The 21172-nt window shown below is 35.6% G+C and overlaps 2 protein-coding genes and 1 long non-coding RNA gene across 3 annotated transcripts; 2 read left to right on the top strand and 1 right to left on the bottom strand.

Annotated features, from left to right (window-relative positions):
• Positions 1 to 248: 248 nt before the first annotated feature.
• Positions 249 to 8186, top strand: Nct (Nicastrin). The gene is made up of 15 exons (XM_053745865.2): positions 249 to 434; positions 615 to 716; positions 867 to 1062; positions 1167 to 1367; positions 1664 to 1762; positions 2005 to 2095; positions 2713 to 2782; positions 3308 to 3412; positions 3690 to 3922; positions 4187 to 4448; positions 4774 to 4928; positions 5401 to 5634; positions 5896 to 5998; positions 6402 to 6630; positions 7256 to 8186. Exons 1-15 carry the CDS (start codon positions 371 to 373, stop codon positions 7278 to 7280), a joined length of 2169 nt encoding a protein of 722 aa, XP_053601840.1. The 5' UTR covers positions 249 to 370; the 3' UTR covers positions 7281 to 8186.
• LOC128670305 (uncharacterized) lies at positions 8171 to 11821 on the bottom strand. The gene is made up of 2 exons (XR_010369906.1): positions 10810 to 11821; positions 8171 to 9881 (listed from the first exon to the last, which is right to left on the bottom strand). It is a non-coding gene; the product is annotated as an uncharacterized LOC128670305 (long non-coding RNA).
• Positions 11822 to 11891: 70 nt separating this feature from the next.
• On the top strand, positions 11892 to 19120 carry Cndp2 (Cytosolic non-specific dipeptidase 2). Its single transcript, XM_053745877.2, has 9 exons — positions 11892 to 12356; positions 13187 to 13384; positions 14443 to 14704; positions 15338 to 15485; positions 15918 to 16018; positions 16230 to 16360; positions 17070 to 17192; positions 17852 to 18010; positions 18763 to 19120. Exons 1-9 carry the CDS (start codon positions 11928 to 11930, stop codon positions 18811 to 18813), a joined length of 1602 nt encoding a protein of 533 aa, XP_053601852.1. The 5' UTR covers positions 11892 to 11927; the 3' UTR covers positions 18814 to 19120.
• The last annotated feature ends 2052 nt before the right edge of the window (positions 19121 to 21172 follow it).

Genomic DNA, 21172 nt, shown 5'->3' with positions numbered 1-21172 from the left:
TATTTCCAATACTCACACACAATCTTTTAGGAATGCACGAAACAAAAGATACCACGTAGTCTATTTCGCTCTCTACATTTGGTGCCCCATTAAAGTACCGCGGCAAAGCTACCAAGCTTTGTCGCGGTACTTTAATGTTTATGTACACATGTGCCAGTCCGCAGGCACATTTGGCAAAGGAGAAGCGACTCAAAAAAAAAAATTATCAATGTCAACATGACATTGATTGAACGATCGATTGATCATCAAATCCATTGTAGATTGCAGACGAGCTGACTGACAGCAAGAATTGAAAATCGATCAAACCAAATCAAAATTAATCCAAAATAAAATAAAACAGCACCTTGTTGCCGAAATCTTTTGCTTCTGGATGATGGCTATAATCAGTCATAATATTTTAAAATTATTATGTATATTTGTGGTAATTATAAAATGTAAGTAAACGTATGTGGTGTCGAATCAATATTTTTTTACTTTCTGACTTCGATATCTTTGTTTTCCCGAATATGAAATGAAACCTTACTTTACTAGTGCGAGATTTCATCCCTTAAGAAATTGTGTTGAATACAACTAATTTCCATGAGTCAACAATTTTTATTTCATAATATTTTCAGTCTCCAACTGTGAGAGACTTCACAAACAAATATATTCATCTATTGAGGGAGGAGCAGCGTGCTTCAGAAGGCTAAACGGCACCCAACAAGCAGGATGTTCATGTATGTTTAAATATAATATTTATAACTTCATTGATTAATTATATTTTGTTAGAATAATATTTAGATTTGATTAAATAGGTGACTGAGTCATAATAAATTGTCTGTGACAACTAGTTTCACTCTATATTAATAATTATAAAATTGTTATAGCTTCAAACAAAGGTACAGTAGGTGCAGTACAGATGGTCCGCAAAATAGATGATGCACAATGGATAGCTTTCAATGGGACAGCTGGGCCTTACATGGCTGTTGTTAGCACAGCAATATTCCATGAAGTTATTGAAATACTGATGTCTCATCCAGAAAATGTAGCAGGCATTTTACTCTTTGCTAATGTAACAATGAGGTAATAAAATAAAATTTAAATGTAACAGGTAACTCTTTGTTACAAGTTTAATAAAACATTATGATATGCTAAAAGGTTTTATGTATTGCTTTTTATTATTTTAGTGCACATGCATTCACTCAAGACTCCAAGTGTCCTAATGAATACTCATCTGGCCCTGGTAGCCAATGTTCTTCCCAAAATAGTGCATCTGTCTGGAATGAAGCCGGCACAGATCTCTTGAGGAGGGATATTCCATTCCCAATATTTTATTTGCCCGAGTCAAAGATTGAGGAAATAGAAAAAATTGAAAATTGTTATGAAAGGTATAAATATTTTTTATTTTTCTGTATTACTTATACTTATTTTCTATAGGGCAAAGTTGAATGTCCTACTTTGGACAAAAGCTTTTTTATAAGCTTAAAACCTGTAAGCAGCCTTTATTCATCCTGCAAGGTACAAAAGCTTGGTGTAATGTCGATAAATGGGATTGTGAGGTTCAAGCGACTGATTCTAGCAATTCTTTTAAATGGTCCATGTAGCTCATATATCTAAAGCTAAAACATATTTTAACTATAATTTCAAGTTTTAATCTTTATCACTGTAATAAATTTTATTTCAGATATAATGTTGGAAAAAGTCAAAATGATCAACCATTATGTTCATTGCAACTATCTTCATTCATGTTTGCTGCAGTAAATTCTGTTGTTTGTTTAAGGAGGTATGTTGCCTTTTTTTTTCTTCAAGGCCATCTCCCAGATGATATATGTAAACAATCAACCCACCTCAAGTTACCCTGCATAGACTGCTATGTAACTGTAATAGCGCTAACCTCACCATAACTTTGGATACCTTGATGTGCTGTTGATTGGACATATTTGACAAAAATGTTTAGTGTTTTAGTGTCAAATATAAATAAAATTATAGCTATAACTTATTTTGTGATTTTGATTTATATTTTAGATCGGCCACGACAGCCCTTTTGACGCCTACCAAAGTGTGCGACCCTCTGGGCGATAATAATGTTTATTATTCGCTATTTCCAAGAGGAAAGGTAAGTGACAAGGTGATACCACAGAACACAGAAAACATGGAAATATGAAGTAGGTGTGGGATATGAAGTAGTATGCGTAGGTACCTACGCATGTCAACAATAAGAGATTAATCGCCGACATAGACTTCAGAGCGCCGCTGTAGTCGTACCCTTTCACTAAGAGAAACGAGCGATTAGTAGTAGAAGAAATCTTATTACATACCACCGGAGAATAACTAGAATATAGTTTACCTCAAAAACCATAATTGATCTTAACTAAAGTTTCTTTTGTTTTATTACTACTGTCTTCGCGTGGAGTTGCTGAACTTTTTAAAAGATACGCTAGTTTCATGTTCATTCGATAACATACTTTCTATGCTACTACAAAGTAAACTCTTTTGTACAGAGCGAAGGCTTATTGTAGGTTAGCAGTCGTTTGATTTGTGCTGAGAGAATTTGATTTATGTATAATCATATGAAATTATCATGTTATTTTCGTATCCAAACATTTTCGTGCTATAAGTGCCCACATACAAAGTTGTTAGTTGTACGTGAATTATTTTGAGCTCTATGTCTATGAATACAAGAATACAAGTTTGATGTAAGAGAAATTATAATAAGTACAATTTTATTTTCAGGAAACAAATGCTACTAAAAAGCCTGTCGTACTAGCCACAGCGAGAATTGATACTGCCACATTATTTGATGGTAATACAATTTTCCAGAATTGTAAAATATTATAGATTACTAATTATAAAAAAAAAAACAGAAAACTATATAATACTCTAATGCTCGTAGCTGTTGGCGACTGATCGCCTTGCTCGGGCGAACGGGCAGACGGGCTACACACGCTAAGAATTAAGGGACAACAGAATTTTCTTTTTCCATCTTTTCCCTGATCCTAGATGATGTGGCAGGTGTGTCAGATGCCGCCTAAGAAGTCGATTTCTCTAGTCTAGATGATAAAAATACACGGTGTTTCAAAACACCTATATACATACGAAGTGTTAAGATACGGTGTCTTGGGTAGATTCTAATTTCAAGTTAATATAAACATTCCTGAAAAGTAGTCGTCAGTCGAATCCTCTGTAACAAATACGACGCCTTACGAGCACTTTTAAAAGTGTTGATATTTTCGTGTAAAGGATCTACATATGGTTCTACGTATTTTTCTAACACCTGTATTTGTCTATATATATCGAAATATGAACTGAACGAGTTTGATTTCGACAGGCGTGTCTCCCGGCGCGGCCAGCTCGGTGGTCGGCGCGGTGACTCTCATTACTGCGGCAGCCACTCTCGCGCAGGTCATCCCTGCATCTGATGCGCATTTATATAGTATGTATTACTTTTATATATTAAAACTAAATAAAACTAAGGATTTTAGGAGTAGATAATATTAAGTATTGCTAAATAGGCTTTAATAAAATTATCCCATTACATTCAAGCATTTCAAAGATGTATGATAAGTTACATAATACACCTATGTTGAAAAAAACAAATTAGGAACAAATCCAAAAAAGAAAAGCCATTCTTATGTACGGTGGTGTGTGTATGTGTATCCATACTTTTTTAGCAATACATTATATATTTACCATAATGTTTTTACTTTTAGAACGCAATGTGCTCTGGACACTGTTTAACGGTGAAGCATTCGACTACATCGGATCGCAACGAGTTGCGTACGACATAAGCCGCAGGGCGTGGCCCGCCGTCGCGCCGCTCTCTGAGTCTGACATTCCGCTGCATTTGGAGATAGGCCAGTTGGGTGGGTCTCTCTTGACGAACAAGGACAGCGACGCATGGCCCATGTATGCCTATGTGCCGGACAACATGGAAATTCGCGAGGTCATTTGCTATTTAAAAAATAAAAATAGTTGATATTTGAAATTGTTATGTACTTCAAATATTATTATTCTATTACGTACTTGAAAATATTTTTCTTCTGCAAGACCGTGTTTGAATTCTTACAGAAGTTGTTAATTATTTCGAATACATATAAAGATTTTAAATAGGTTCATGATTTTTCCGTTTTTCATAGACTAAATAACCTAATAACACACAAGTTCATGTGTCTTGTAAAATTTGTTAACAATCTGCTTTTGTTTTTAGTTGTTCCTCCAACAAATGTCGTCGAACTTGGCTGCATACAATATGACATTAGAGCCAGTATTCTCGTCAAATATTCCACCATCGTCGCTTCACTCGTTCAGAAGGATTCTTCAGAACGCCACCTCTAGCGGGGCTATACGAGAGGTTTTATTAACCGACTACAAAGAAAAGTTCACCAATTTGTTCTACAATTCTGCCTTGGATGATTATGACAAGATCGGTTTCGTGTATCGCAACATTAGTATTGGAAGCGATGGCAAATGTAAGTAAAATTCTTTACTACCTATACAAAACTGAAGTTTTTGAAATTCAGTCCTTGTGGTAGAAAATATATTATTCCACTTATATGTATAAAATACCGCGAGAGCCACAAGTATAGTATCAGTAGATACTAAACTGATATAAGAAGTATTTTATCATCTTGCACACCGTCTATCACTTTCTTCAAGAGTTCCAAAGGTACACAAGCAGACACTGCTTAGTATTAAGTTATATGCATTAAACTAATTAGATAATTTTGAAAAAAAAAAAATGAAGCTGTAAGAAATCAGTTGAGCAAAAAAAAAGTGAAATTTATTATTTTCCAGTTGTTTCAACCGAGGAACTGTTGGCGAATGGAACCATGAAGAGCAGTGACGTGCAGGTGAAGATAGCGCGGCTGGCGACGGCGCTGGCGCACACGCTACACGAACAGGTCGCGGACGTTGCGTACGCGGGGAACGTCACCGCTTCCGCACACTTGGTTCGTTTCTTTTCAATTAAATTATTGAAATGTTCATTCATTATTTAACCACAATGATGATAACTATTTAAGGGAGGACAAACGAGGTGCAGTTACACAAAAGAAGCAGGATGATGTTCTTTGAATATTAAAAATCTTAAGTCTTAATTTTTAGACTCTTTATTGCCACTGCGACATGTGTGAAAGTACTCCGCTGTAAAGTTATCCATACTGGAATAAAAATACTAGAAATTACTAAGCAAGTTGATAGTCTTAGAAATTGTTGAAACTTGTTATGACATATGATTTTGGAAAGCTAACCTAAAATACTTTAATGGGAACAAACAAAAATAGTATATCGTAATTAATAATATTGACCAATTAAAGAGATATGTAATAATTGTATTTGGTAACAATAGAATCGCGATCGCGCAGGCGCTGAATTATTAAATAGCCGTTACAAACGCAAAACTTATTCATGTGTTATTGACAGGTGGACGAGATGCTGTACTGCTTCCTGGTGAGCCAGTCGTGCCGACTGCTGGCGGCGGCGGACTACCACAGCGGCGCGCGCGCGGAGCCGCTGCCGGCCGCCGCGGCGCCGCTGTACGTGGGCGTGGCGGCCTGGGGCTCCACCGCGCCCGTGTTCGCCGGGCACCTGCTGGCGCTGCTGGCGGGGCAGCCGCTGCCCGCCAACCGCACGCTCTGCGACGCACAAAGCGACCAGGTTCGTAATCAACCCCACATTTGCAAGACGCAAAGTGACCAGTGGGCGAAGTGCGGGTTTGCTTTTCACTTCTCACCATCGAATCGATTCGAAGTGAGACGGAGCGAACCAATCACAAGTGAAATGCAAAGCCGCACTTCGTCCAAAGATCCGTATTCCTCACAAGTTATTACTAACATACATGCTATTTTCAATTATATTCATATTTATTTCAATTAAAAGGCACAAATAGGTATTTTTCCAAAGTATTGTTTGTTTCAGGATTACTCGTATTATTGGCTAAGAGGATGGAACGACTCTGGTGTTTGTATACAGACGACAATGAATTTCAGTCAAGCCGTCAGTCCGGCCTTCATCATTCCAGGTTAGATTTATATTGTTTGTCACGACACTTGCATCACTTCCATTGGTATTGTCAAGGTCACTTTGTCTATTTTCAACGTAAAGTGTAATTTAGTCGTAAAAACTGTTGGAAAACTAACTTGTAACATTATCAAACTGATTGTCACTATATAATGTAAAATAGTCTCCTACCGCGTCTGTCTGTTTCGAAGCTTTCTTCTTTTAAACCACGAAACGGATTTTGATGTAGTTTTCACTGTATAGACAATTTATAAACGAAGGTTTATACATACAAAAGCCTACTAGACAGTGCGAAACCGGGCCGATTCGCTAGTTTTTTAAAGAACAAGACGAATTTATATCCTCCATCTTTGTCGGTTAAAATTTTTGTGCCAAATGAAATGTGAGCTCCGACCGATTTCCAGATTACGACTTCACATCAGGTGAATACTCAACATGGACGGAGTCTGTGTGGCAAGCTATGTGGGCGCGCGTGTTCGTGTCGGCGAGCGGCGCCGGCGCGCGGCTGGCGGCCGTCGCCGGCGCTGGAGCCACCGCGCTGGCGGCCGCACTCACCTTCTGGATACACCGACATTCTTCTATAGTGTTCGTCAACGCCCCAGCTGCTCTGGTCAATAACGACGCCGCCTCCGGGTAACTATTATTTCAAACTAGCTATTGCCTGCGGCTTCGCCCGCGTAAATTTCCCACGGGATGTTATTTTTGGATCAAAGGTACACTATGTCCTCCATACTTCAAACTATTTGTATGTAAAATTTCGAGAAGATTGGCTGAGTGGATAGAGCGTGAAGAGGTAACAAACTACTTTCGCATTCAATTGTATTATTAGTTTGGATTCTAAATTCTTTATTCAACTTGATATACATATTAACATCAAAAAATTACTTTCTGTATAGCTTTGACTTAGGCGGCTGGTGGTTATATTACCAATATCAGTTTAAGAATCTTAACTCTTCAACATAGAAACATTGTAATTCCGACATTATTTCCTACTATCGTAATTTTCTAGCTGCATAAGGATAGCACCCCACTTTCTGCCACTTTTATTCTACTTCTATATTTATTACATGCCGTGGCGTTCTTATCAATACTTAGGTAAAGCAATTATAGCAATGGAAACGACAACGAGCCTGGCTCTTTAATTAAATGATGACGTTAATGCTTATTGTATACACAGGTCATTAGTTAATTGTTCCTGGAATGATTTGCGTTGTAACTTTTCCCACACAAGTAATAAAACGTTGTCATCTCTTTTCAGGATCTTGAGGACTGTGAACTGCTGAAGGCTACAAGTCGAGATAGCGATCGTCTAGCTAGACAGAGAAGGCTATGGTCACTTTAGACTTTAATGTCACCCGAACCATTCCATTTTAGCTACGTACGATCATACATATATACTTAAGTCCTTTGACAGATAATACCAGAATTAAACTTTCTTATAGTGAAATATAAGACGTAATGTAATAAATATTATTATAGATGTATTAATGGCAATATGTACTGACTTTGCGCGGGTTTATTTTACCTATAAATTATATGAAAACGACATCTAAATACGTTGGGTAGGAAGCTTATAATTTCCCGACCGATAGAGGGACAGACAATCGACTGAAATACCCGACAGATAAAGACGACAGACAGAATGTATACTAGTAAGAAATACAAACATGAATGATATAATGTGGTGTGGTGTGTACAATGCATGAACCTTATCGGAATACTACAAAAAATGTCGCAGCCAAGAAAGGCAACAGGACTCTTATTTCTGTTTGAAGGCTTGAGGTAAGTCACAGGGACTTCTCGCGAACTTTTCAGGCAGCTATTTTTCCTAAATTATCACTACAAATTTAGGAAAAATCTTTGTAAGAATAACATTCGATAAATTAATCTAAGGTACGTTAAGCGGTGGATGTACGGTACTGAATAAAAATGTAAAAAATAAACGAAGCGTCTGTTAACAAACTCCATCAGCTTTCTTGACGCCATTTAAATATCTCCCTAAGTGGTCCAACAATGATATTTTGAGTAGACAGATGGCTGGTAGATAGGAACGAGTCTTTACATATATTACACTTCGTGCCTAAATATAAGTGTAATTTATTTGAATGTAAAATAAAATGTAATTATTTTTTTTCTCATTCTTTACTTCAATTTATTTATTACAATAAAATACTTTTAAAGAAATTATATTTTATTGAAGTATATTTTTCTACAACACATAACTAAACATAGTATACGCCAACGACTTCCCCAGAGTTAAAAGGAACCTAGACCCGACGTTTCCTGCCTCCTTCTTAAACAACAAATCAAAAGTTGTTCCAGTATCGAATAAGTTTTCATTGAATACGTCGTATTTACTAAATACATCTGCAGTGTAGGATTGTACTATGTCACTTGCATTGCGTTTCAATTTATGCAAAACTTCTGTTAGCTGATACATGTTATTCCAGAAGTTTATAAAGATTTCGTTTTTTTTTGCTTCAGGGGTCGCGAAACTATCCTTTTTTATTCCATATTCCGGGGTTTCCTCTGCTAAATGATGCCAAGATTTTATTTCTTCTTCGATAAAAAGGGTACTTTGCGATGGGTAATCTGGTAATGAATATAAAGAGGAGCTGTAACTACAACAACCACTCTCTCTGTCACTTTCGCTTTGTGTGTTCCATATATTTTCTTGATTGGTGAATTCGCCTGAACACGATGTGATGGGCAAAGCATCTTTAGGCTCTTTGTTTATTATTACTTGTTGTCTAAATCTACTTCCTGATTCGTTCTGATTGAAAACCATAATTATACCATCTTGCAACCTGAAGTGAATGTCTATTTTTGAGCAGGATGTACAGTTTGTAATTATTATGAAATACAAATTTCTCATAATATTAAGGGCGCTAACTTGACTGTTTTTTAGAAGACATTTCAACATATGGCCTTGAGTTAAATTCTTGATGTGCCAATTGTGGAAGCAGAGTAAAGGAACTACTGTGTTATTAGTTGAGGACTCGTTCTTTAAAGTAAAATACATGTTGATGAATTCTGTAAGCATTTTGCTGAAAATATGAAGATGTCTTCTTAATTGGTTTTCCCATATATTAGGGTTAATAAATTTATTTTCTAAACCAAATGAGTTCCACTTAATTTGCTTAGTCGTTATTTTATTATTTAATGTGATTGTGCTTGATTCATTCTCGACGAATAGAATTTTAGTTTGAACTTTGGTCTGAATTGAAACTTGCTGTTGAGTTATTGCTCTTATATGTTTTTGGTGTTTCGACTGTTTCATAGAATCACAAATAGCTCGTATATATGGGAGTAGTAAGTTGATATTCACATGACATCTTTTGTCTTTAATAGCTGCATTTGTAGATGTTTTTTTAAATAGCAAGTTGTAAATAATCAAATCTGAGTCTTTATGTATTTTAGTAAACATATTCTCGCATGACAAACCTTTAATGGATATGATAGTGATGTCCTGGCTTTGCACCATATTCATATTCATACAAAATAACATTACAGGATCTGCGGGTTGATCAACGTTAAGGAAAACGTCTGCAATGAATTTTGTATTTAAACTTTCTAAGTTCGTCTGGGGTATCATTTTAGTCGCCATAAAAATTTTCTTACTGTACCTGATATTCCTGCACATTGTTTTTGTAGAGCAGAAATCAGGGCCAATCGGTGTTGATTTTTTCACCCTTTCATTATATTTAATATGGCGGCCTTGTTTCGTTGCCGTATTATGCAATGGAATGTGTTTTATAATGTCATTGTTGATTTTGTTATTCTTTCTATTTCTCTTTTTTGTCCCACTAGGATAAAACATCACTGTACAACGTTTTCTCCAAATCTTGCCGATGAAATGCGGGCTACGACGGTGGTAAATAACACTGAGGAAATAAAGGTAAACGTTAAAGTAGGAAGCCAATTAACAAATATGCACCTGTGCGAAAACTACATGCGTTTCATACATATAGTTTTCGCACAGATACTAACCACAATAGAGGGAACTTCCCGACCCGATCCACGACGCCGCCACCGGTTTGACCATTTGAGTGCGCATGACATACTCGATCTTCCAGGTAGGTACTTCTGCCTGGTAGCGGTGGTATGTCTTAAATGATATGTCATATAATGACATCTCACTTCATTTTGTAGTCATAAGTAGAATTTGTATGGAAAGTAGTTTTTTTTTCATATTTCAACCTATTTTCCTATGGGAATGTTGTTCAATTTCATGGGCTGAACATACCCTTTCCATTATATAGGTACAATGATAAATTAACTGCAAATGTAACTTTGTAATTTCCTATATTTATATGGGATTACAAAGTTATTAATGCAGTTGATGTATCTAGAAAACTGGACCGAAATTCCAAAATTTGTAGGTTTCCCCTTTAGACACTTTGGATTTAGACACTAAACACTAATTGTATTCTAAATTTTCTAAATTTGCTTCTATGTCTGCTAGAAGTACCTTAGACTTTTGATGATCGGTCAGTGAGTGAGTGACAAAATCAAGATTAACAAGTTAAAATTATTAAACTACTGGTTCAAATTGAATGAAATTTGAAATTTACAGTGTTTATACAATACCTGCTTGTTACTGAAAAAGCAGGCTTCCTGATTTATCCACAACGAAGTTATTGGGGTTCGAAATTGGCCTGAATTGCTTCGAGAAAAGGATGGTATGATATACGGCCGTGTCCTTTTTTTTAATCGACTTGCGGGAGCACTGTCGTGTCCCCAGATCATATATCTGGGGGCACAGCAGTGCCCCCGATATGAAGTAAGGTATAATGATATGAAGGTACTTACCATATATTTAGTTAGGATTTTATCATTTTAATTTTTCCTTTTTTCATTTATTTCATTACATATGAAATGCAGATCGTCATTATTTACATGATGTAGTTTTTGATTTTTGTCTTAAATGTCGTGTTATAATAATTTTGATTTTTCTTACTTGACATCAAAAGATGCTGATGGCAAGGTAGCGAACCTTTTTCTTGATGTAGGTATAGTCCGTTGAGCAAGTGTTTCTCTAATAGATCTTGGAATGCACGCGACGCGACACAATTATTATCTTGTGATTACAACTAAAATAATTTTTTGCTGTTCGGGGTGTGTAATGATCGTCTCTCTGTTTGTATCGTATGTATGTAATCGTACCCGCGAAACAAGTTTAGTATGGGCCGTTGAGTGTTGTCCATTTATTTATTGGAAAACATTACTAGGGACCTTGGGGTAAAGACAATACAGCTTCACAGGATTCTCATAATAATTTCTGTAATCTAGAAGTAGAAATCTGTTTTTTGGAGTAGCCCAAAACTAGATATGTACCATGGAATTAGTAGGTACTCCGTACGACTTACTAAATTCATAATATGTAGAGTAGACTAATTTTATATTGTTTAGTACGCTATTTAGCGTACTAAACAATATAAAATCAGTCTTGCTATTAGTTGGTGTTCCGAAAGACTTGGTCTAGTCACAAATATGCTAGAGATCGATCAACTGATAAAGTAGACCCTAAATGTGGTAGACCAAAGGGATTCACATTATAATACAACGATCTATTTAAATGTTGGTTGACTGTACTCGTGAGTTCACGAGCAAGCAAGACAATAACCTTAGGAAGGAAGGATCTTAAGGTTTTCTCTCGCGTGTTCGACTACCTTTGCTGCAACTAGTATTGAATGGTTTCGAATGTAAACTTCACAAATATATCATCAATTTATATACACTTATATTTTAGGTTACACACTGTACCGTGTTTCAATATAAGTATTATAACATACCTACTACCTATATACTGTGTCAATCTCAACCTTGACGTTGGCAAAATCATCGTTTTGGCGAACGATGGAGCCATTACATATAAAAAAATTAAACAAAGCAAAGGTAGGTAACGTAACGTCAAACGTCAATTGAAAATGACTTGGAGTTCGTTCTCGTTTCGATTACGAGCAATAAAAGCTTTGCATTTGCATTATGTTAATAGATCGCCCGTTACCAACGTCTCGTCTGTTACTGTAAATTGTTTACTCTCGCTATCACGAAAATATTCTATAAATCCCGCAGACTTACCCAAAATAATGGCGACAGAGAAGACATTGCCTAAACTTTTCAAGTTTGTAGATCAGAATGCTCAATCATATAAAGATCTTCTGAAAGAAGCAGTGGCGATACCATCAGTTTCATGTGATCCTAAATACAGGGAAGACTGTGTCCGTATGGTTCATTGGGCACGGGATAAACTAAAGGAAATTGGGGCGAAAACAGAGCTTAAGGATGTTGGTTTTCAGACTATAGATGGAAAAGAAATTAAACTGCCACCTGTGTTAGTTGGCACACTTGGTAATGTAAGCATCTTTTTTTTTGTTAGTATATTAATTTTTTTGTAGGTTTTATAATTCAAAAAGTAAAGAACTAAAACCTATGTAGTAGGTACATATTTTTATTGTCAATTATAAAAATATGTACCTATAAATTTGACAGATTTTTACATATTTTTTATATTAAAAACCTCATACTGTAGGTGTATCAGGGTTTTAGTTCTTTACTTTTCGAAATATATATTATTATTATATTATTGTTATATATTTTAAAAAGAATAATAATAAGTAACTAACTAACTATTGTTGTTCATTCCTGTGATTCATAACACATAATTTACAAACTCAAACTATAAGCATAAGTTTACATTGCCTATATTGAAGACAATGTGACTCATTACCTACAGCCATTTTTATCATGACAGTAATTTTATTTTACAAAGTTGATAATATAAATATTGTCTGACTTTGAAATGCTGGACATATTGATAAAAAAATGTTAAGACTATCTATCTAAATTTATAGAGTAAAGTTGTGCCCATTAGTATGTAAAAGACGAGATTACTGTTTAAAAAAAATCTTTCCAAAATATTTAAATAAATATTATAGAAATAATGAACTTTATATAATATTTCAATAAATATTATACAAATAATGTACTTTTAAAATACATTGTGCAGTGACATTGACTGTGCACTTTTGTATTTTGTATTAGTCAAATAGTTTGAGACTGAATGTTCCATGTGGCCATGTGCATTTATAAATCATGTGGAATAAATTAATATGAATTTGCAACTGTTTACATATATTTTTATACATATACCTATGTAATATTTTTCTTGGACATGTTTTTTCAGGATCGCAATAAGAATACAATCTGTTTGTATGGCCACTTGGATGTCCAGCCTGCATTGAAGTCTGATGGTTGGGTTTCCGAACCATTTGAATTGGTTGAGCGGGATGGAAAGCTTTTTGGCCGGGGCTCTACGGATGACAAGGGCCCAGTGCTTGGGTGGCTACATGCCATTAATGCTTTCAAAGGTGTTGGAGAAGAGGTTTGTTTGATTTATTGTGAGTTTTCTTGACTGAATCTATTTTGATGACTTTGTCTAGATTTTGCAATTCAAATCATAAAAAATACTGATGATAAATCAGTCAAAATAATACTATTAAAAGAAAGTTGTCACTGAATAATATCAGTGAAATTTCTTTATAAAGTGAACTGACTATAGAACTCTCAATGCTGCCTGATATAGATGCATCAGCTGCATAAGCTGTCTGTCTATTTTTCAATAAATAAAATAATAATGTACTAACACACCTATATAATAATACTTCAGGGTGTATATGATTCTGCGCTAGAATAGGAACACACCATTTCCTTTCTTGATATTCTTCTTTTTTTTACATGTTTTCAATGTTTTTGAGGTAGTGATCAATTAATCTATACTATTATTATAAGGAGAATAGATTTGTATTTTTGTTTATAATTAATAAACTCAAAAACTACTGAACCAATTTTGATGAAATTTGGCACAGGTACAGACAAAAGTTCAGGAGTAACATGGGCTTTTTTTAAATTATGGTTTTACCCGAGCGAAACTGGCCCGAGCGGGCCGCTAGTTATAAGTAAATTTATTGGTAAAATAAAATACCTATAATAATATGTGGGGTGTGCTACTAAATTTCCTCCCGTGGATGTCGTACCAGGCGACTAAAGACACATAATAGAAACCCTATACCCCATTTGTTAATATTAAAATTCATGTAGAATAATGAAAATGCAAATAAAACAAGAAATATGCTCAAAACTATGTGAATAAAATATGCATTCAATATGAACTTATTGTTTTATATCCTACGCCTACAGAATGCATGGCGTTATCAAAAGATTTTATTTACAGTTGTGATAACAATAGGTGATAATAGTGATTTATATTAAGTATATTATTATCATAAAAACAATGGAACCCTGTCTGCATGGATACTTTCAATTTCATAGCAATAAAAATAAATCTTTTTTATATAATGGTTATAGGTTCCTACCACATATTAGGTTATGTATTTTCTTTGTATTATATAATAAATCCTTGCAATTGCTCCTTTTTTACAGCTACCAGTGAATTTAAAATTTGTGTTTGAATGTATGGAGGAGTCTGGTTCAGAGGGTCTGGATGCACTGCTGCTGGAGAAACTGAAGCCTGCTGGTTTCTTTGATGATGTGGACTATGTGTGTATTTCTGACAATTACTGGCTGGGGACAAAAAAACCCTGCATCACATATGGCCTGCGGGGAATCAGCTACTATTTCTTAGAAGTAGAATGTGCCAAAATGGATTTACATAGTGGAGTGTATGGCGGCACAGTGTATGAAGGTATTTACATTGATATCTACACATTTTATCTCTTACTTTACTCAGTTAATTATTTCATTGCCAACATATTTTCTTTATCTTAGTCATGATTGTGTAATGTTACAAGTTACAGAGTTGATACAAATTTATTCCGTTTGATTCAAAATCCATTTATCTTGTTATACCTATGACGCGTCACGTAACTACTGCTACGACATTGTACCACTGTACATATACAAGGTACAAATGTCGTAGTACTATATAATTGTCTTTATTCCTAAACTTGTTCCAGATTGTATCATTACAATTTAGAACAAGGAAGGAATAAAGATTCGATGAGGTGTATGTACTTATTATGAACAGAAAACGAAATCTGTAAACTTTTTTAGTAGGGAATGAAAGTAGTTACTTGTTACTATTTATGAATGAAGGTTTATGGATCCGGTTTTCACAGTTTGCTGAAGGTTTACTTAAGAAAAGGTACAGGTTTCATAGTTTAGAACTGATATACTAAATTTTAATTAAATATACATATTAAATTTGGAAGAAGCTATTAGTTATTTAGTGTTATGTGACGATCAAATAGTTTTTTTTATTGATGTGCAATGTATTTTGGATGTTCATTGCTAGATGCTTTTTTTATTTTTATTACAGCTATGTCGGATTTAATTTATTTGATGGACCAGTTAGTGGACAAAGAAGGCAAGATTCTTATAACTGATATATACAAATCTGTTGCGCCATTGATGGAGAATGAAAAGAAACTTTACACCACTATTGACTTCGATACTGAAGCATACAGGTTTGCTTCTCGTTTTTAGTTTGTTATAGCATTTTGTTACTTAATACATATTTTTCCTTTTATTATTATATATTTAAAAAAATATTACCATACATGTCATTAATATGTATGCTTGCCAGATGGATAACTGCAAATCTTTGCCTTTGAGTATCGCAACTCTTGGCTCTGTCTACCCCGTCAAATATTCGAACGTGATACTGTATCTGTTTGCAAGATGAAGAACTCATGTTTGATTAGTTTATTTTAGTAATTTCCTCCTTGCAGCTGTCGTTAATAAGTCAAGTACCAAGTTTATCTTGAAGAATCATGATATTGACTTTAAAAATACCTGTTATCATCATGTTAATAACAGATGTCAAAATCTGTTTCCTGGCCGTAGAATTGTGGACTTTATGGCCGTATTTTAGGATGTAAACATTTGTATATTTTCAGGCGATCTATAGCAGCTCCCAAGTTGGCTCACAATGGCGACAAAGAACAGATACTGATGCATCGATGGAGATACCCAAGCTTGTCGCTACATGGCATTGAAGGTTCATAATTTATGCCTATAATTTTCTCACTTGGTGCAATGAATAATAGTAAAATAGTTTTCAAACGACTAGTTGACTTTGCTAAAGTTGCTTTAATGAACAAAATCCATCCCTTTCATTAAGTGTAATTGTATAGTGAATATTTATTTTTATACAAAATAATAAAAAATCCTGGTCTGTTTCGTCATGTATATAAAAACTTAACTTTCAGGCGCTGCGTTCCAACCGGGAGCGAAAACTGTAATTCCAGGAAAAGTGATTGGAAAATTTTCAATTCGTTTGGTGCCAAACCAGGAACCCGAAGAAGTTGAGAAACTAGTGTTTGACTACATTAATAAAAAGGTTAGTTACGACGTCACGATAATTACAAAACTGAAATCTAACTGAAACAAGATATAGCCTGTCCAAATTTGTCATACTAATATCTCAAGGTCTCAATTGACATGATTAGCTGCTATCTGGTAATTGGACACGATCGCATTTGAGAGGTACCAAAATAGTAATGCTTTATTTGTTGTCTAATACAAAATTGATATGATATTGATAAGTATATATTACTATTATTTTAAACAAGCACTTCGTCCCTGCTTCGCTCGGGTAAAACTATAATAAATTATACACCTAAGCCTTCTTCCGGAATTACACTACATATTGGTAAAAACCTTACAAATATCTGTCCGGTAGTATGTGAGCAGACGGAGACGATAGCGAAAGATTTTTCTTTTTCTCAACCTCGTGTGCCCGCCACGGGCGGTGGCGCGGCCGCTTAATTGTGAAGATTTAGCTGACAGCTTACAAGAGGCCATCTGCTAGCTAGTAATAATAGTAATAAACTATATATAATGGCGGCCCTATAGTTAAAGAAATTCCTTTGGCCATGGTGCAGCACCTGCAATCGATGGCGAGTTTCGACACAAAGAAGAAGAAGACAGGCAACCAACAGTTAGGATGTAACAGATAAAAAGACAATAGATGTGGCTTATTTATTTATGGTGAATTAGCGAAATGAAAAAAGAAAAACACATATAATTAGTTATAACCCCATTTCCAGTGGGCAGAGCGCGGGTCGCCGAACAAGATGCGCATCTCGGCGCAGAGCGGGCGCGCGTGGACGGAGAACCCCGACCACCCGCACTACCAGGCGGCCGCCAGGGCCGTCAAGATGATCTTCCAAGTAACTTGCACTTTTAAAGATGCACCACTGGCTCCATCGTTATTTTTAGGGTACCGTATAAAAAAATGAAAAAACGGAACACTTATAGGGTCATTCGTGTGTCTGTCTGTCCGTCAGTCTGTCCCAGTCAATTTGCTCCGAATCTATTGGACTAAATTAGGTTAAATTTGGTAAGATGGTGTAATCCTAAAACACAGACTTGCAGAGTAAATAAAATATTTTTTTCAAATAAGGCTGATTTTCGGGGTAAACACATGAATTAATTCGAAAAAATGAATAGATGACGCTTTAAATTGTTGGTCGCTGGCGTTGCTGGCTCCCCTTGATCTCCAATCACCGGAAGCACGTCAAACCTTGCGTTTTCTTTTTGCCTTACTCACCTGCAAGGGAAATTTTGAAAGATATGTAGCAAAGTGTCTGTAGTCCTCTAGGTTCGGATATACTGATCCCAATGCCAGCTCCGTAATATTATCGAACGCAGACAGAAGCCGACGCGAATGCATGCACATTGCGTAGTTTGTATGTGTATTTTTATTTATAGCAATATATACCAAATCTTCCAAAGTTTGGCGAACAGTTGCGCGGATAGTGTGAAGAAGAGTTGGATAAGAGTGCAAAGGGCACATACAGCCGCACCGTACAGGGCACGTTGGTTGCAGACGGAGCCCGACATGTCGCGCGAGGGCGGCTCCATCCCGGTGACCATCACGCTGCAGCAGGCCAGCGGCCGCAACGTGCTGCTGCTGCCCATGGGCGCCGGCGACGACATGGCGCACTCGCAGAACGAGAAGCTCAACGTGCGCAACTACATCGAGGGGGTCAGCTTTCTTTTTATACAGTCACGGGACTAGTTATTTTTCCGGAATAAAAGGTACCCTATGTCCTAAGTACGGAGGTACTTGTAAACTGATTGGGTAGATAAAGCGTGAAGAGGTAACAAACAAACAAACTTATTTTCGCATTTATGATAGTAGTGAATAGATGGACAATATGGTTGCCAGGGTTTGTCGACTACCGTCATCTAGCGGCCGTTATTGTAAGTCTATTGGTGAACTCCCAAAATCAGAAGATTATCGTGCGTAACTACATTGCAGGATTCATTTTCTTAAAGGTGGCTAGAGAGTATTCATTCACTCAGGTTAAAACGTAATAAAATATAACGTAAACCTTCCTCTGGAATCACATTATCTATTTGTGAAAACTGCATGAAAATCCGTGCGGGGGTGAATTTCACGAGCATTTTGAACGCCGCCGTGGGCAGTCATTAGTGTTTATTAAATTGTACCATACACAGTGATCAATTTAATTAACCTATTTTATAAATAAGTAAAGTAGTGGTACAATGTTAATGTTATAAATGTTTAATTTTAAAAAATATATTCTTTATTAACAAAAAATGTGCGACATAATGAAACGCTACACGCCGCGTTCAAAAAGTCGTGCAATTCACCCGCCGGAGTTTATGAGTTTATCGCAAACTGACAGACTATTATGTCTACAAAATAGTAGATTAGAAGGAAAAGAAATTGAACCGAAATAATACTTTTCATTAATTTTGTTTTGTTTGCAGATAAAACTCTTCGCCGCTTACATGTTTGAAGTGAGCAAGCTACCAAAGTAAGCTGCCAAGCTGAACTGTTATTAATAATTAATTAATGACTGTAATTATATAATTGCGCATAATAGGGATAGTACACGAATGCCAATGGAACATTCCTATAAGTACACTTTACTTTTCTATTTGTATTATCTACATACTTTAACTTTTAGATAAGGTTGTATATGTGCCTTATTCATATTATACACACAGCATAATAAATAAATGTTATAATAATGAAATAGTTCATTTAGTATCTTCGGCATAACAAGTTTTTATTGTTTTATAATGTTTGACATTTTACACAATAAATTGTTTTAAACGAAATAATATTTATTTTTTATTTAATTCCTATTATCTAAAGTCATAGGAGATAATTTTCTTCTGACATTCCATAACGAGGAAAACAAGGATTTTTCCTAACCTTCGTATTTTACTTGATGATATCGATTTAGAAAGAATTGAAGAAAGGAAACACATAATAAAGAAACTTTCCATTGCAGGAATATATTGAAGAGTCATTCGTTGGAGTAACGATAATTAACTTTCTGAATATGAATATATTATATAACCAAAGAATATCTAAAGGGTTACCACCACATCCAAAGCAAAAGGGTTACAGAAATATGAGCTTTATGCTAAGACACACAAGACATATTGCCACAGTCAAGGCATTGTACCAATAGTGTACACTGCAAGGTGCACTGGTGAGGAGCCAGCTAGAAAGCAGTTCCGTGGTATGGGCGAGTCATATGTCACCATGCTTGAGCGCATTCGTGACAAGAGATATTATTGGAAACTATATGGAGTGTGCCAATGGAGTGTGTCAACTAAGCATTGATTTACCCAACAGTTTTTATACGAATGGCTAGCTATAATAAGCTTCAGGTTAAGAGAGAGATTATGGTTTTACATGGCTCGGAGGAGACGTCTGCTACGCCACCAATCTACTGGCTAAAATTAAAACTATTATCAAATATTTTACTAAGTACTGCAACTTCGAGAAACGCTAATAAACTTATAAAAAATAATTGTGCATGGGCACAGAACACATTACATACATGGGATATTAGTCTAAAGTTTTGAAAAAAGAAAGTCGAGAAAATAGCTAAGTTGCGTGTAAATGAGAATTGCCAGATTATGCTCTGAATTGGGGCGGGTGAAAATGTGAGGGAAGGGACCTTTAACCAATGTGATAAAAATGAGTACGAATCGCGCTTTTAAATTGATTTTGAATTGTTCGTGATATATGTATGTGTATTTATTTGTATACATAATAAAACTTGGGAAAACCCGTGAGTGATAAGGCGAATTGACTGGTTTGTTCGTATGTTTGAAAAATATTGGAACCTTGGGTTTTACCCAATCATGGCGTATGGTGTTCATATTTTCATGATCAGGGACTATACCTAGATTATTTATTAACAACAATATATTGAAAGCAATTTGTAAATAATTTGCCATAAAGTTCACTAACTGCAGCTAGATTTTTGCAGAAGTGTTAGAAGTTGAGTCAAGTGTTATCAGCAGTTAAGTACCTCATATTTCCGTCGGAGCCTGCATGGATAATGGGTGCCCAATCGTGATACTGGCGTACTTTAGAAAATTATGTGGAATAATGACCATAATCATAGGTCTAATCACCCGCTAGTCTAACTCAGTCGGTAAAAAAAATATTTGTATATCACGGTGTATTAAAAATATTTTTATGAGGACATGTTGACATGGCGTAGTTATTAAAGTTTACTAAAAGTTTACCTACATATCTAAAACCTTAGATATGAGGAACTTCCCCATTCGCGGAAGCTTACCACGCCAAATCGGATTGAAACTCTGATTTGGTGTTGGCGGCATAACCAGACACTTGTTTGTTCCCTACGTAATTAGGGAACAAATGTCTGGTTATGCCGCTTCTACCTGGTCCTGGCTAATGGCCCAAAACCAAAATATGCCAGCTGTGTAGGTGAAGTGAAGGAGAAAATGTACCTACTGAAACGAAACCGATTCCTTATGGCCAAAAAAGTCCTGGCTTCAATAAATGAGAATAGACGAGAAGACAGATTAAAAAACTGAATTGAGAGTGGAATTAATTTGTGAATTTTATAACAAAGATATTAAATGAAGCTCTATAATAAAGTGGAGCATTGTCAGTGGAGAAAGTCTGCGGTGTTTCTCTGACATTTTGGTTCATTTGTCTGTATTCTATTGTTATCCAATCACTATGTAAAATCAAGCGCAAAGTCCGACCTCCATCCTACCACCTACTGACAGCTAGGCCATGATACTATTTTTCATACATTTTTTCTATATAGAGAACTAGCGGCTCGACCCAACTTCGCTCGCGTAAAACCGTAATAAATTATAGACCTAGAAACTAGCATAT

This window comes from Plodia interpunctella, chromosome 5 (genome assembly GCF_027563975.2).
Source record: "Plodia interpunctella isolate USDA-ARS_2022_Savannah chromosome 5, ilPloInte3.2, whole genome shotgun sequence".
Lineage (NCBI taxonomy): Eukaryota > Metazoa > Arthropoda > Insecta > Lepidoptera > Pyralidae > Plodia > Plodia interpunctella.
Note: the sequence above shows the minus strand (reverse complement) of the source record. Positions and strands in the feature narration are given on the sequence as shown.

Bases quoted from the DNA above. Each gene is read 5' to 3' on its own strand.
- Nct (XM_053745865.2), top strand. From the start codon at position 371: ATGATGGCTATAATCAGTCATAATATTTTAAAATTATTATGTATATTT. The intron at 1,063-1,166 runs GTAATAAAATAA...TTATTATTTTAG, and splicing joins TTTGCTAATGTAACAATGAG to TGCACATGCATTCACTCAAG. The intron at 4,929-5,400 runs GTTCGTTTCTTT...TGTTATTGACAG, and splicing joins TCACCGCTTCCGCACACTTG to GTGGACGAGATGCTGTACTG.
- Cndp2 (XM_053745877.2), top strand. From the start codon at position 11,928: ATGACTTGGAGTTCGTTCTCGTTTCGATTACGAGCAATAAAAGCTTTG. The intron at 14,705-15,337 runs GTATTTACATTG...TTTTTATTACAG, and splicing joins TGGCGGCACAGTGTATGAAG to CTATGTCGGATTTAATTTAT. The intron at 15,486-15,917 runs GTTTGCTTCTCG...GTATATTTTCAG, and splicing joins TTCGATACTGAAGCATACAG to GCGATCTATAGCAGCTCCCA.